Source organism: Cyprinodon tularosa, unplaced genomic scaffold (genome assembly GCF_016077235.1).
Source record: "Cyprinodon tularosa strain WSP-4 unplaced genomic scaffold, ASM1607723v1 ctg551, whole genome shotgun sequence".
NCBI lineage: Eukaryota > Metazoa > Chordata > Actinopteri > Cyprinodontiformes > Cyprinodontidae > Cyprinodon > Cyprinodon tularosa.
In genome coordinates, this window is record NW_024039287.1 from 1,625,756 (window position 1) to 1,642,820 (window position 17,065).

The 17,065-nt window shown below is 37.3% G+C and overlaps 1 protein-coding gene across 1 annotated transcript; it reads right to left on the reverse strand.

Annotated features, from left to right (window-relative positions):
- Nucleotides 1–63: 63 nt before the first annotated feature.
- LOC119796559 (asparagine-rich zinc finger protein AZF1-like) lies at nucleotides 64–8,471 on the reverse strand. The gene is made up of 4 exons (XM_038305165.1): nucleotides 8,080–8,471; nucleotides 2,605–2,708; nucleotides 2,446–2,521; nucleotides 64–2,318 (listed from the first exon to the last, which is right to left on the reverse strand). The coding sequence occupies exons 1-4, from the start codon at nucleotides 8,378–8,380 to the stop codon at nucleotides 1,522–1,524; spliced, it is 1,278 nt and encodes a 425-aa protein (XP_038161093.1). The 5' UTR covers nucleotides 8,381–8,471; the 3' UTR covers nucleotides 64–1,521.
- Nucleotides 8,472–17,065: the final 8,594 nt, after the last annotated feature.

Consider the following 17,065-nt stretch of genomic DNA (forward strand, 5'->3'; position numbering starts at 1 on the left):
GTATTTATTTATGACAGAATATGCAACACTGAAGAGAGAATAAAAAACATTTTAACAAAAAGACAACAAAAAAAAGTACAATAAAAAACTTGAAAACTTAACAGAAACAGTAGAGGTAGTTGGTTTACAAATGAAAATTACAAAAGGTCTTATAAAAAAATATAAAAATAGCTGGCAATACTTCCTACCTTTCTATTTCTACTAGTCACTAAGACGTGTATAAAACTAGGCCAAACAGCAGAGGTCCCTTTTACACAAAAGCATTTAACACTCTCAGGTTTTAGAGGTATTGAAGGAATGTAATCCTTCTCCAAATCTATCCAAATTAAATTAAAAAAATGTTTTTAAACATTGTTCTTTTTAGTCTATTTGACAGTGAATATTTCTTCTTTATTATATATTATTGTTAACATTGTGACACTGCATTTCCATAAGTCTTCTACTTTTCTCCTGTCTGAATTTTTATATTATGTCCTAAAACGTATCTCATGTAAATGTGAACCTGAGTCTCCATTAGACCACAAAAGGCAACTCCATTCTCATAGCACACATCCTTTAGTTCAAACATATCACTGATAAATAAAGGGAATAATTTGTAAAAGGTTTTGTGCCATTATTTATGCAGGAAAAAAAACATGTTGTGTTTAAGGAAATTTAATAAAAAGGGTTTGATAAATAAAACAAAAATAAATCTTTTTTTAAATTTTCAGAATCATTGTTTTCTTTTTTTTTATTCTGATTTATCCTATAAGTTTTTTTCTTCTACTGAATGATGGAGCAAGATATTCTTTAATGGTCTGCATGGCTATTAAGCATTTACTGGAACACCCCAGAAAGTTGGAACTATGAGTTAAAAAGTCAGTGCAAACGGATGGTACCCGACTTCTACAATCAAGATAGATACTATTCACATCAACAATAGTTAAATGTTCCAACTTTGACCATTTGCAGCTGTTGTAATTTATGTATGTAGCATTAAATCAGGTTAAATTACATTGAGGAGAATAAGTATTTGAACACACTGCTATTTTGCAAGTTCTCTCACTTAGAAATCATGGAGGGGTCTGATATTGTCAACGTAGGTGCATGTCCACTGTGAGAGACACCACCTTGCTTCAGAAATGTAGAGGATGTTTATCTGTAAAAACTGTAAAAAGCTTTGTCAACAAAAAGGTGAAAACATGAAAAAAGAAGAAAACTAACAAAATCTCAGTTTAGCTTTGGTGCTCACATTGTGAATTTCTCTTTAAACTTTTTTTGTTAAATCATGAAGTTTTTCAAAAATCTGTTGTTTTTTTGGCCAGAATAATATTGGAGTAAATTTCATTCCATAGAAGTGTCCTCAGTCATATTTTATTATTTCTCTTCATTTTAGTGACCAATTTGTACGTACTGCAACCATCTAATAGCACATGCTGGCACAATACAACTGTGTGCTTCCTGATAAAATAAAAAAATGTGCATTACAGGAAGAAGCAACAGCAGAACATTAAAAGTGGTGATATCTGTTCTAACCCATGATCAAAACCCTACATTCGTATTGTGCGTGATCATGTGCCTGCGCAGGTTGCTGGGGTTGTTGAAGCTGGCGTTGCACTGATTACACAAGTATGGTTTCTCTCCAGAATGGGTCCTCAGATGGATCTTCAGGCTGCCGTTTTGAGTGAAGCGTTTTCCACACTGCGTGCAGGCGTACGGCTTCTCCCCCGTGTGAATTCGCATGTGGATGGCCAGTGTGGCTTTGTTTGCAAAGGTCTTGCTGCACAAGGAGCAAGGCAATGGTGACTCGCCGGTGTGGCTGGCACGGTGCAAGATGAGCTCCTCCCGGCTGTGAAATTGCTCACCGCAGAAGGTGCAGTCCAGGGGTTTGATGATGGGGTTGGGGAGCAAATCCTGCTGTTGGGATAACTGGGTGATGTGGCTGGGCTGTCCATTCGCCCCGGCTGCAGCGGGCTTTAATGCTTGGCTGGCTCCTGTTGAGCCCCTGTGTGTGGAAGGATCCCTTTCTAGTTGGAGGTTCCTTGCCACTGCAGCACTGTTATCCTGCATCGCTCCTATAGTTTCCTGGCCATTTGTGCCTCCGGTGAAATTCAGATAATTCTCCACAGGGATGCTCTGGTCAGACAGAGAGCTTAAAGCCTGAAGCTCAGAGGAAGAAAAAAGGATATCACTGTCCTCCTGCAGTGGTGCTCCTCCGCCACTGTGAACACTTACGATTTTCAGTTCATTGTTATCACCGATCAAACAGGAGGAGCCAGATGAGTCCAAACTCTGATTCCCTGCCTCCTGCATGCAATCATCTCCAAAGCTATGCTGAGCTGAAAAAAAAAAGTATTAAAACACACTGATAGCAAGAAAAAAGCCCTTCCAAAAAGTTTAAGGTTATGTTGAAACTAAAAAAAAAGACTTATTAGCTTCACTTCCATAGTTATTTCGTCAACTCACCAACGGCTGGCCCAGATCCAATAACGTCGTCCTCATCTTTAATCAGAATTACATCTGGACTGTCCAAATCTGCACACTGACAAACAAGGGTGTACAGGGCAACACCTCAACCAGATTCACAGGAATAAAAATAACAAAATAAACAAAAACAATATTCACCTGCTCTTTAACAGTGGAGGAGGAACCCTTGGTCTGAGTTTGAGAAGAGGTGGAAGCAGCGTCAGCAGCAGAAGCTTTCTTAGCCTCTGTTGGCTTCAGAAATACTGAGAGGAACAGAAAAACACAATTTTATGGTGAAAATCAAAAGTTATTATGAAGATAGATGCTATTAGGGCTGTCCTGATCCAATACTGCTCCCTGAATATAAAGCTCTCTGAGTAAACTCACACAATCAAGCCTTTTCTGACACTACAAAAATAAATAACTAAATGTATGGATGATTCTTGCTGATACCTTATCAGATAAATTCTTTAAGTATCAATGTCGGTATCATTTCTAAAATTAAAAAGTTGTAACCGTACACCCAAGATACTCTATACGACATAGGAAGTGGCATGCCACCAATGCAACATAACAATGGAGCAAAGTCAACCTCTGGTGGTGAGTTCACATTAAAGCAATTTATATATATATATATATATATATAAAGAAACTTGTTATTTTAAGTTACCAAGACAACCTCTGGAGGCTTTCTTTAAAATAGGGTTAAGTAATATTGCTTAAGCTGACAGACTTTAGTTCTTTAAGCTAATAAAAAAACTCTGGCAGAGTAACAACTGACCTTTGACATCTACAGGGTAAATAGCCTGATCATTACATGCTGCATGACGACACTGAACATGAGATATTTGGGAGGAAATTAAATAATTGGCTCACAATTCTTTCAAGCTAATTTTACTTAGCACAATATATGAAAATAAAATGACAAAATAACAAGATAATAAGCCACATACTTTAATTTAAGAAGGTAAAACCAACACCAGCTTCCTTTAATGCAGAAATCAAAGTATGTATGAAAATAAATAAAATGTCTAAATATATACTGGATCTTTATACAGTATATTTGTTTTTCAGTCTTAAATAATCTATAGATTAAATATAAATAATAATGGCAGTTTTTTTTTAACAGAATGAGAATATAAACAAAATAAAATATTAAAAACAGAAAGTTAGTCTCTTTGTTGTCAATCCTCAATAGTTAAATAACTGTGATGCTAGCATTTGTTTTGGGCAAGAACTACTGTATTTTTGGAACTGTAGCGGCAGAGGCGTAGCCAGAACATTTTTATAAGGGTGGCCAGGCGATAACCAATGTACACGGAGGGGTGGCCGAAAGTGGATAAGTGCCAGAACCTCACGGTCAAGCCAAAGATAAGACTAACTATACTTTCCTACAGCCTTTGCTAACAAATAGACGCATATATTTAAACATCCGTGCTTTCTAGATAAATGTCTATAAACATTCTGCATAAAATTGATATTTACATGTAAAAATATGTAAAAAAAAATTTTGATTATTTAATAAATTACACTGGTCTCACTTTAGTGTGACAGACATGTTTCTAGAGCTCTTAATAGCCTCAATGAATCTCTGTGTAGTTTCCCTCTTATTTAGTAGTCTGTCTTATTCATCTTTGTGGATATGACACACAGCAACCATTCAGTCAGGACTGTATCAGTGCTGCAGCCACATCTCCACCCATACACATGGCCTTATCCCTAGGGTACTTAAAATAAAGTCAAAAAATACTTTAGAGTGAGAATGAGAGTTATTCTGATTCATGGAAACCATGTCCTAATACCTACTCGGTTTCTGCTTGTGTTATATATTTTACCCTCATCTTCCTCCCTGTGAAGACCCAGCACCATCATCATCCACTGCTTCTGGATTCTGCTCTCCCTAAATCGGCCCTTTCTATCCTGACAATGGAGATTTCTTTTAAATATATGGAAAGCCAAAGTTAAACACAGAAATAAAAGAGGATTGTGTTTATTCTCATCATGAAATAACTAGCAAAGGATGTAACATAGGTAAAAACAGTCGTTAAGCATTTTCACATTATATACTGTTGTGTAATAATGAGGCATTTAGTTATTGTTATCCACATGCAAAAACATGAATCAGCAAACATGGTTTGTTAGGAAAAAAAACTTCGCTGGTCTGGCTGCTTTGCATCCTGACAGTCACCCTCACTGTGCAGCAGTGCTCAGCCTCAACAGCAAGTCTCCCATCTGTGCTCCAGGCATTAGCAGTGATCCCATCTTCATATTCGCACTACCCCCTATGCCCCTCTATGTAGTAGGCACTTGGTTGAAGTGCAGATAAGGACTCAACTGCACAGGCACAGTGTGCACACATAAGATAAATGGGACGGTAAGCAGTGGTGCCTCGGCATCTTAAGGGAAACATTGACCATGATGAGACCTGTTCCTTTTTATCAGTTTAACAGCTAAAACTAATTTATAATTTATTTCATTTCTGATAATGGAAGCCTTAAAGGGTTTGTCCTGCTTGTACCATGGTCATTAAACAAAATAATTATTAAATCAGCTATTAATATGTTGATGTTTTTTGACAGATTAAATAGCAAATGTTTCACTCCAAGTGGCTGAGTAGAGTATTTAACTCTTTTGTTGTGACATGTTGCCATGGTAACCGGCTCCGGCTACATAACCTGCTGCTCGGTTGGCCGTTTCATAAGGTTATGTTAAGAGAAGAAATAAACTTTCAAAGGTAGCAGGTTCAATTTCAAATTATATTTGAGCTGACCATTTTTTTAATAGGTCACACAAATATGCTTAGTGTGAGGGATTGCATTCGAGTCAATGAGTCGATGCAATCAACTGGTTTTCCTTAGATAGAAAACTTTGAATCAGTTTCACTGTATGATCTGGTGAGCTGTAAAGTGTCTTGAGATGACATGTTTTGTGAATATGCGCTATAGAAATAAACTGAACTGAACTGAGGTGTCCTATCAAACTTTTTACCAGACAGCCTTCAGCCAATCAGAATCGATTATTCACCTACATCATGGTATAATGAGGTGTCCCTCGTGCTAAGGAACAATCAATTAAATGTTGGTGATGATCCAAATCATAATCTGGATACAGTTTTTTTTTTTAAAGATTCTCCAACATTGTGAGATAGGGATATTTGGCAGAACAAGCAGTTCCCCACTAAACCAGAGGGTGGCAGCAGTGACTTTTGGCAGCATCAGCATCAGACTCAAAAAGTCAGAAGGTATTTTACTGAAGTCAAAAACACAAGATAAAAGAACATTGTTGGTTTGTTAGCAGAATCAATTGAAAACTTTTGAACTGATTTTATCATTTCTATTTCTATTTTTTTTTTTTTTTTTTTTTGAGGTGTTCCTCGAGCCAAGGAACAATTCATTTCAATTTGGTAATGATCCAGCTCATTAGTGGGTTTTAGCTTTAGATGCAAGTCACAATTTGAGGCAAAATTTACTGCTTGGCAGAGGTGGTCAGCAGGTTGAAAGAAGGCTGATGTAGTTCTACCATAATTGTAGGAAAGGCAGATTCAGCTTCTTGGTAAATTTACTTTTATAAGGACACAAAGTCCTAGTTTGAAAACTAAAGGAGCGCTACTAATGAGTCTAAACAAGGTAACACGTTTGGCATTTTGAGAACAACTTGTTTGTTCTGCATCTGACTTGATTACATCTGTCAGAGCAGATAGCCCAATTGATTAATCATCTGTTATTAATTCGTTACAGATGTGCTACTCTTATAAGGAGAAGAGCAAAAAGGTCCAACTAAAACCTCATACTTTAATGCATCAAAATTTGAATAAGACAATACTACAACTATAGAAGACAACTGCAATATCTTAAATTGTAAATTAAGATAAATCCACTTAGCTCATTGTTTACATTTCTGAGTCAAAAATACGCTCCAACATGAAACCATCGTCTTCACACCCAGTGCTATCATATAGTCCGGAGGTCTTCAATGTGGGGTCATCTGAGGTAATGCATGGGGGTCATGAAAGTTTTGGTTGATTAAACTTATTTTTTTTTTATTATTATTTTTTTTTTTTTTATAGTCCCCCCAGCAATTTTTCCACTAATTGAAATGTCTTTAAATACACATTGACATGAATTCATGTAGTAAACAAATAAATGGAGGCAGAAGATGTCTTTCAATCATCAATGCACACATTCAGCGACACACAGGAGCTCTTTCAAGCTGGGCACTGTTTCATTCACAACACCTGTCCCATCAATGAGAATTTAGAAATACTATAATAATCCCAGGGCAAAATTTTTTTCCGTTACATGACACCATCTGTAATAGAGTGACTATAGGACCAGTTTGATATAACACAATTTCATACAATATATATATATATAATCAGGGGGTCCCCGCTCCATTAGTTTGGGGTTCCGTTTGTATAAAAAATAAGCAGATGTAAAATGTCTACATGTTATGCCGTTGTTGCATATGTGTTCTCTGCATATGTATAAGTTGCACATGTATTTGTTGCATATGTAGATTCTGCATATGTCTATGTTGCATATGTAGATGTTTCATACATCTATGTTGTATATGTAGATGCTGTATATGTCTATGTTGCATATGTAGTTTCTGCATATGTCCACGTTGCCTATGTAGATGATGCATTGGTTAATGCGTTTGCTCTCAGCTGTTGGTCCATGTCGTTGGTCTTGGATGCCTGTTTCCCTCGCCATTACAAAAAATGGAAGTAGATTATTTTGTGTTTATTAGAAATTACTGAAAGGTTGTCTTTATCAATAACTCCAAAATGTTTAGATTTTGGCAAATCTCGTATTTACTCCAGGCATTAATTAGGACAGCAAAGGAGGAAGGAGAGGGCGTAGGTTCAAATAGCGACGGGATAATACGACAAGACCAACAACAAGAAGCAACGACATGGACCAACAGCTGAGAGCAGAGGCACTAACCAATCACGGATGTTTCAGACATGCAGACTGGCAAGATTACAGTGAGGCAACATCTGCAGATGCAACATAGACCTATTTATTTTTATTTTACCTTTATTTTACCAGGAAGTCCCTAGAGATGAAATCTCTTTTTCGAGGGAGACCTGGCCAAGAGGCAGCAGTACAGTAAATGCAGCATAGACAGATGCAACATCTACAGATGCAACTTAGACATGTGCAGAATCTACATATGCAACAAATACATTTGCAACTTATACATATGCAGACAACACATATGCAACAGCAGCACAACATCTAGACATTTTACATCTGCTTATTTTTAATACAAACGGAACCTCATACTTAACCTGGAAAACGTTTCAGAACCCTGATATAGGCCAATGCCAATGTAAATTTGGTTTTTCACATAGATCAGTCTGAATTCAATAAACATAAAAAATAACAGAAATTCTGCATACATCCTCCAACATCTAGATATGGGGAATGGTGGTTGCTAAAAGGGAAATATCAGGTCCTGTATTCAGACTCGAATTGCCCCCCTTCAATTATACTGTGATTATGGCCCCATATAATCTCAGGTCGGCCCTGCTATAAACAGCATGCTTCTCTCTAGATGTGTGGGGTTCCTCTTTTGTTTGGGGTTATTTTACTGTATTAAAAGTAGTGCTTAAGGAAATAGGGTATTTACCCTGCGGTTTTGGCCGGGGTTTGCTTATATTCGCTCTGAGGGCAGAGAAGCGGCTGGTCGGTTGGTTCGTCCGGGTTTGGAGCTTCAGGGAGAACAGCTCACTCCTCATCATCTTCATCCTCGACCTCAGGTTTTCGTTCTCCCTCAGACTCTGACTCAGATGCAGCCGCAGAGACTCGGAACTCTCCAAGAAGAGCTGAACAATCTCCGCCACGGCAGCTTTCACCAACACGTTCATGATGGAGTGAAGCTGGGACTCCATGTTTAGGCTGTCGAGTGCAGCTGGCATGTCTGCGGACATGTTTAACAGGGAAAGGTTGGAAAACAACGCTGCACGGTCTGCGCGAGCCCTGATAACCAGGCGTAATGGCCTTCCTTCCGGGTTGTCAAAGGACGATTACCGTAACTCTTGCAGAAGCAGCTCGTCTTCAATCACAATTTTACGGAAGAGGGTTCTGACGCGAATGGGGTTGATGCTCTTTGGGTGGAACAACTGTTATGCCCAAAAATGCATGCCTGTTATTTTAGGGCATAACACCCCACATACAGGTGTTATGTCGAAAAGTGCATGTCTGCCGAGATATGCATCCCATGTCGCGAGGGCGCGCCTCGCTCTGTACAACTGCATATCGATGAGGAAAACGGATTAAAATATGACCAATGGAGCTACTTGTTGTTAGAATAATGATATAAAAACGTTTAAATATACCTCTCGTGGGGAAGAAAAATGATGTTTATTTGGCAGATTCATTTACAAAAGTAAAGGGTGTTATGAACAACATTAAATCCAAAGATTTTGTCCGAGGTAAAGCTGATTTATTTGTTGTAGTCTCTTTTTATTCACACACAACAATAAACAGTGATAGCCGAGGTGAGTTTTGAAACTTTAAAGCTTTTGTGTTAAGGGAAAAATCAAACGCGCATCTACGCAGACCAGTGTGATGCATTCACGAGCGTCAGAAAGCTATGGTGCATTCAGAGCATAGGATATTTAATACTTACAAGGAAAGAGGCACAAACGGAACAGAACTCGTATTTATTCAGAAACACTGTGGGCTTTCTTACAATACTGAATGCTCTATAATTGTATTTCTGTTATTTTTTGATTATGCAGATCTGCTAGCCTTTTATTCTAAAAAATCTATAATATTACAGCAGCAAATTATCAAAGTTTTTCAAAAGCCTGTTTAAAATCTCCAAATGAAGCTTCAGATCATACAGTTATGGGGTTCCATTTGTATCAACCCCATATGAGATAGCACGGGATGCAATTTTCGGCAAGGACCACACTTACAATGCAAAACTATTTTTGCATTGTAAGTGTGGATTTGAAGTTGTAGAAAGAGTTACATGCCAAGTTTTGTTTGTGTAGAATAAAAAAAAAAAAAAAAAAAAAAAAAAAAAAAAACTAAATTTTTTTTTACACCTGTTTAAATTATAAGTACAAGTACACAACTTATGTTCTACAAGTTGCACATCAAAACCCTCTTACATTCTTTGTTTTGCTTCAGATGGTTCAGAACGTTTGTTGCAAAATTATTTGTGCATTGTAACTTTGGTGTTTTGTAACTATATATTTTTTTCAATCTGACACAATTACAAAAAAAGTCACACCTCTTCAAATTTTGAGTACAAGTACACAAATTGTGCTCTGAGTTGCACGTAAAAAATGTCTGTCATTCAGTTTTATTACAGTTAATCTAAAACAAATGGTGCAAAACAAATTCAAACACGTATATTAAAATGTTCCAAAAAAAAAAATATATATATATATATATATATATATATATATATATATATATATATATATATATATATATATATATATATATTATTTTTTTCCCTTAACACTAGAACTCCCAAGGCCGTCATTTTGACTGTTCTGAGATTTTAAAGGAAAAGAAGTTTATTTAAAATCAATCTTATGTTGCATGTTAACTGACTTTTTCTGTTTCTATAATTCCTTCATTTTCACGTGGTCTTTTAAAAGAAATTAAAAGGTAAAAAATAAATATGGTTAATTTGACCTCGATCTCCCACAGCCGTCATTTTGACGGCTTTATTAGTTGCATTGAAGTTTCTTCCCGCGGGCAATTGACGTTTGGTACCGTTGCCTAGCAACCAACATTCTACCTAGACCTTTTTGGCTACTAAGGTAAAATGGCTTTAAGAAGTTTTTGGTTTAGTTTAGTTTTTAGTTTTAGAAGTTTTATATTTTTAAATTAATTTTATATAGAAATATTAGCATATTTACTCGATAGCTTCTAGGTAATGTGATCAATTGACTCAAAATCAGTGTTGGATCATAGCACTGTGTCATCTTCAAAAGGTATGCCTTTTATTTTTGCATTTCAAATCTTTAATATCTATGTTTATCAAAATTTTATATGAAAATATTAACACTTATGCTCAACAGCTACCAGGTCATGTGATGAATTGACTCAAAATTAGTGTTGGATCATAGTTCTCCACTGGCTTCAGGAGAAACACCTTTTTTATTTTTGAATTTCAAGTCTCTTAATAGTTTTAAATAATATTTATGTGTAGATATTGGCAGTTTTGCAGAATAGGTTTTGCGATGGACTGACACAAAATCTATAAGACACCATGGTACTACACTGGTTACATGAGATACACCTTTTAGTTTTAATATGAAATCTCTAAAACATGTTTATTTGTTGTAAATATGACAAATATCAGTTTGATAGCTTATTGGCTTCAAAATCTAGGCCCACTGTTTTATTTTGAAAACAGGAAGTCGGTACACGATGAAGTCGTTTTCATTTGCCGTGTTTTTACTGTAAAGTCTATAATAAGGGTGCACTTGAAGTGTTGAAGCAGCTTCCTCCCATCGTATAGGGCTTGGTCGTCGTGACGTAGGCACTTCGCGTCGCCGCCATGTTGAATGCGTCTTTTACCGCGGCTCAGACTATCAGACTATGACTATCGGGTACTGTACTCCCTCTCAGCCATGTTTTAATTTGATTAATTTCACCTTAACTTGATTTCAACCATGGTAAACCGTTGCTGTATTGTGGGCTGTAACAGCTCAACGCATGATCGCCATGGGAACATAGAAAATGGGTTAACTTTCCACCGCTTTCCTGAATGGACGCGTAACCATGGAGACCAAGCGTCAGAGATAAAGAGTCGTCGGCTAGCTTGGATCGCGGCTGTAAGACGACCGAACATAACTTTCCACAGTATTCCAATGTCATTGAGAGTGTGTTCCCTGCATTTTCATTCTGGTGAGTTAAAGATGCACGGTTTTATTTTATAGCCTACTTTGTTTCTTTCCTTCAAAGTTGGGATCTTTTACGGGAAAATAATAAAAACGGCAGCGGGAAAAGGCTCAAATACGTGAGAAACCAGGAGGGTTGGCAGTTAACGTTACTAACTACACCTTTGAAACACATAGCAGCTACTTAAAAGTACATTACATGCGTGAGTGGTTGTTAGCATTAGCGGTTAGCAGTTGCTAAACTAGCAGGTTCCAGAGCCCCTCTGATCACAGCTTACCTTCGTACGGATTACTGTGTTCCCACTGTTTGCTGGCTTTATGATCTGCAGCTCCTGAACGCATCCATTCATGAACTGCACATGAGACTCCAAGGACTTGTAGCTTGGGAACTGTTTTGAAGTTTAGGCGCTCACTCATCGGTGCTCCACTCATTGTTTGGAACTTCATATGGATCCAAATGATTAATAATGCTGATTTTGTCACCATACCGGTCCCTGGCTTCTCTATTTAGTGTTCCGGTAAATTCCAGATCCTTTTCGGGATTTTAACATCTTTTTTCTCTCTACTTCTACGTCTCTTCTTTCAACAACAACGTTGTGTCAGAGCTATGTTTACGTTCGCGTAGCCGTCAATATGACCACGACGTCCCACAATGCAACGTGGATCCCGAGCCCTATTGTATCCGGAGCAAAGAATCTCAGAATTCTGATTTATTTCTCAGAATTCTGACTTTAATCTCAGAATTCTGACATTCTGACTGTTTTCTCAGAATTCTGACTTTAATCTCTCTCTCTCTTTTTTTTTAGTGGCCCTAATCCTCTTCCGTACAATTTAGAGACGTTACATGTTATTTCTGCCAAGTGCAACCTGAATCAGCTAATTTATTTTGGTCACAAAATTCAGGAGGGAATCCTCAATTCATTTCAGATTTGGGCTTTTCAGATTTTTTAAAATGTACTATGAGAATGAACGGGCTGGTAGTGGACTTAATTCATGCACTGTGGTCATGCCCAATGAACAGGCTTTCTGGACCAATATAATTCAGTGATAGTTGGGATGGACTACAAACTCTGCCCTTAACTCTATATACTAGGAAATCTTAAATATTTTAACCACGTGGCAAAACCCTTTGCTAACTGGGTCCAGAAAAGCATCATGATTGGTAAACAGATAATAATGAGAAAGTGGAAAGATGCTGCAAAGAGCTCTCTGATTGCCTATCATCAAAATTCTTCCGAGACACCACTGCCTCCGTTTTTACCACAACAGAGAAAATCCGAGGATTAGCAGAGATTTGCAGATCAGTTATCTTTAGATGACTGATCATCTAAAGATGGCTGATCTGAAAGGTATCTTGTGGTTTTACCAGTTCCTCTGAATCAAAGCAGCAAGGAGCGTACAGCTGCAACAGCAGCAAGGAACCTACAGTTTGCCTCTTCCTGGTGCAAACCAAACCGAGCTGAGCCATGGCCAAGAACCAATGACCACACTGCCTGCTTCCCAAAGAGAGCTGCAGCAGCCTGCTCTCCTCCTCTTGTCACTGAAGTTGCTTGCAAAGCTACAGCGAGGACCACCTAGCTTGCTTCCAGAGAAGACATCAATAAGTAAAACATGTCTTTTTTTTCTGCTACTTCAAAATGACCTGGACAGGGAGTTAATTAGAACTAAACTTAAATGCTGAAACTGTGACAGTAAATGCTATACTGTGACAGACTGGTGACCTCACCAGGGTGTACCCCACCTATAAGCTGCTGGAGATAGGCACCAGCCCCACTGTGACCCTGATGGATTAGCAGGATATGATGGATGGATGGATGGATGGATGGATGGATGGATGGATGGATGGATGGATGGATGGATGGATGATAGCATATTACCTTTGTCGTTCCTGATACAGGGTTCCAATAATTTTGCAATCTCTTAAATCGCTTTAGGGCTCTGTTTATTGCATATTTGCTGGTTTGCTGTCAAAGCTTAAATAACTGTTTAAATTGCTGGTCTTGCTGGTATCAAGATTTATAATTTTTGCTGCTTTCCCTTTGTTTTGCGTTCCTTCTCTGGGTAGTTGTGTGCGTTGTGGTAGTATTATTGAACAGAAAAATGGTCTATATAAAGTGTAGTTGTCTGTGCTTAGTTTATATCAATTAACTGTTGTCTCTACTAGGGGCCAGTGCTGAAAAAAAATAAATTAATATATAGAGACATTTTATAGGGGTTTAGTTAAAGATGTAAAGCTATCAATTGTAGTTGTATACTAAAAATGTTTCTATTTACTAGTGGTTGATTCAACAAAGGCCCATTGCTAGTTTTAATACCCACCCTAACTGGTTAATAATTAGTATCTAATTATTAGTATCTAATTGTTATAACCATTGAAGGCTGGTAGCTATTAATCAAAGTTATATAAATTTATTCTTGTTGTGGATGAATTTAGATTACAATGATAAATTATTAACTATAATTTACCTTTATAATTATCTTTCTTAATAAAAGAAGTGTAATTGCTGTCACAGTCTTGGTTTTGTTATGTTTTCTTTTGAGTATTCAGTTTTACTTTGCTCCATGTTTTCTAGTTTTAGTGTTTTATTTCTTATTTTGTTGTGTTTTCTGGTTATTTTCAGGTTTTTATTTGTTGCCCTCTGCTGCCCTCTTGTGTTCTCTTTTTTCCCTAGCTCCTTTCCTGTTCTGCTCTGTTCACACCTGTTCCCAATCTGCTCATTAGCCCTCTCTTTGTTTCAGTCTCCTATAAATACTCTCTCTGTGCAGTTCTTCAGTGCTGGTTCCTCATCTAACTTTCTCCAACTCTGTCTCTCTGAGTCTTTCTCGTCGTAATTGTTTTTCCTCTGATGTCTCCATGGTTTCTGCTTTGTTTGACTTTTTTTCACATTTGACTTTTTGGTTTTTTGGATTCCTGCCTCTGTAGTCTGTTAACTGTTCATTAAAACTTCAAGAAACTCACCTCTGCCTCCCTGCCTCTGCATTTGGGTCCTCAAACCCCAGTCCTGACAATTGCAAACACAGTAATTGGGAAATGATGATAATCTGTATTGTTCATGGAAAAGCATAACAACTAAAGCAATCACAAAATTAAATCCTTCTTTTCATCATCACCATTAAAAGAAAAAACAGACAACTGAAAATATTTCCATTGTTCTGATGGCAGATCCTATTCTGTGCCGCTCTGGACAGAGACTTATATTGCCGATCAGGCGCGGATTCAGGCGGGGGCGCGGGGGGCGCGCGCACCCCCCTTTGGGATATGGCAAACCATTTGGGCAAATAATCGTCCGTACAATAACGCGCAGTTCCAACCTGTATTTTACGCGAGCGCGCGTTTTTACGTCACCGCGCGTTTCCAGCCAGAACATGCGGTGACGTAAAAACGCTCGCTCGCGTAAAATACGGGTTGGAACTGCGCGTTATTGTACGGACGATTATTGGCCCAATAGGCTTGCCATACTGCAATAGCGTCGTTGCGAGCACGAGGAGACCTGGAAGATTTAAGGCCAAACAAGAAAACCAGACAACCATCTCTTTTAAGATTCTGGTCCAATCCAACAGAAGGGTAGGTAGAAACCAACTTTATCACTTTATTTTCTATAGGCTTATGTCTATAATTTAAATAACACAGATTGAAATGTTTATATCTTTTCTATTCTTCAGTGGACCTGGCACAACTACAGAAAATGACCACAGCGTTGACCATTATGAACCTTCAGATATTGGAGACACAGATAAAAGGTATGATGATTGCTAGAAAATGTTGATAATGAGAAAACATTATCAACATTGTTGATTGTTGATAAACAAGTTGTTTAAAGTTGCAAAATAATGCAATTGTAGGAATACTTTAACCAGTAACGGGGAAGTTATGAAAATTGCAGTGTTTGATAACTAATAAAAAGAGTGTACAATTAACAAAAATAAGCAACATTAGTTGCCATTGACATGCATACAATAGTTATTTTGTAGTGTGTATTTTTGGGTCTAAACCTGTACCACATGTGTTGTAGTGTTAAAAATAAGAATGGTATTCTTTATGCAAACATTACTGACTTATCAATTGGTAAGGATCCAAATCAATGAATGCTCTAAGCACATGCTTGGAGTCTAAGGGAGTCTTGTTAACATTGTGATATGATAACTACAAATCTGGTGTTATTTGTTTTCAGTGCATTTAATATTTTACAATAAAAATACAATTTACTTTTAAGTATATTCAGTTTTGTGCACCTGGTGATATGTGTTTAGTGAATTTAATAATTTATGATAAAAACATTAAATTGTTTTGTGGCTACTCCTGAGATTACAAGGTTCACCTGATCACAACAATTATTTTCTTTTCCAGATGAACAACAAGGACTGTGCTTCGATGTAAAGACAACGGAAGAGCCGGCGATCAACCAAGCGGATTTGCCCCAAACAAATTACGACATAGGTTAGTAATAGTTGTATTTTTTTCAATGTCAAAACAACTAATTTTGTTTTTGTTTTACACGATTGACTTTTTTGCTTAATCTTGAAATCTTACATTTCATAATACTTATTTCATAATAAAGCAAGACTATACAAAAGCTTCATGTAGGCAGATTTACAACTCCACCAGCACCCATACAAAATCGACAATGTAAAAATCAATCTTATTACAGATATATCAAAGGCCAAGGACCAGATTAGTGAAATGGACGACTCTGGAAAATTCCAACTTCTTCAGACTAGAAAACCCAAATCTTTCAATTTCCCTGCCAGAGAATTTAAAGACAACCGAAGAGCCAGTGGGGTGACCAAAAGAACATGCCAGAGGGACTGGCTGGACAAGTATGACTTTTTATCATTTTTACATCATATAAAGATGATCTACCGTCAGGATCAACATATAGGCAGGAAGTGAAGTTGTGGCACACAAAGTGGTCATCATCAGTGGAAAAACCCAGCTCTCTCCCTGAAATTCTAAAGATAACACATATGAAGTGCTACCCAAGATTTATATGATTCTTTACCTTCTGTCAGTCATTCCTGTTACCAGTGCTTCTGTGGAAAGTGCTAACTCGGGTCTTAAAGCAGTGAAAACTTTGCTGAGTTCAACAATGGGACAGGAAAGGTTTGTGGCTTTTTGTATATGCACAAGGACATTCAGCTAGACATCAACAAAATCATAGACATATTTGCCCAGAAAGTTGACATTTGTAAACCCATTATCATCATCATAAAGTTTGTAGTAGAGAACAATATTCTTTGTCTGGTTTAACTTTGTTTTTTTTGCTTTTCAACAGTTTATCTTGTTAAAATATATTCAAAACTCCTTTGTCTTACTTGAACCCAAGTCCTTGGGGTTTTTTTATTTCATGTTCTGTGTAAATATAATTTCTGGAAATAAAGAAACTCCTTGTTTAATTGTTGATGAGGATCATTTTTTTCTTCAAACTACCTTTTAACCTTGCGCATGCTTAAAAAATGTAATGTAATCATGCTAATTCTACTTATGTTCATCCATTAAAATTATCAATTAAAAACCCTTGGATGAATAATTAGGGTAGTGTGAAAGAGTGAAGATGGTATTCTTTGGTCTTTTAGCCTCACATTGTCTTGACCTGTGACCCTTGACCCCGTGACCCCATGACCCCTAGGTGCGCACCCCCCTTTGAAAAATCCTGGATCCGCCCCTGCCGATGCCAAAAACTGTTGCTGGAAGTGCCATGTGAACAGTATTTAATGTTTCTCTATATGCATGTTAAAGTGAAAGAT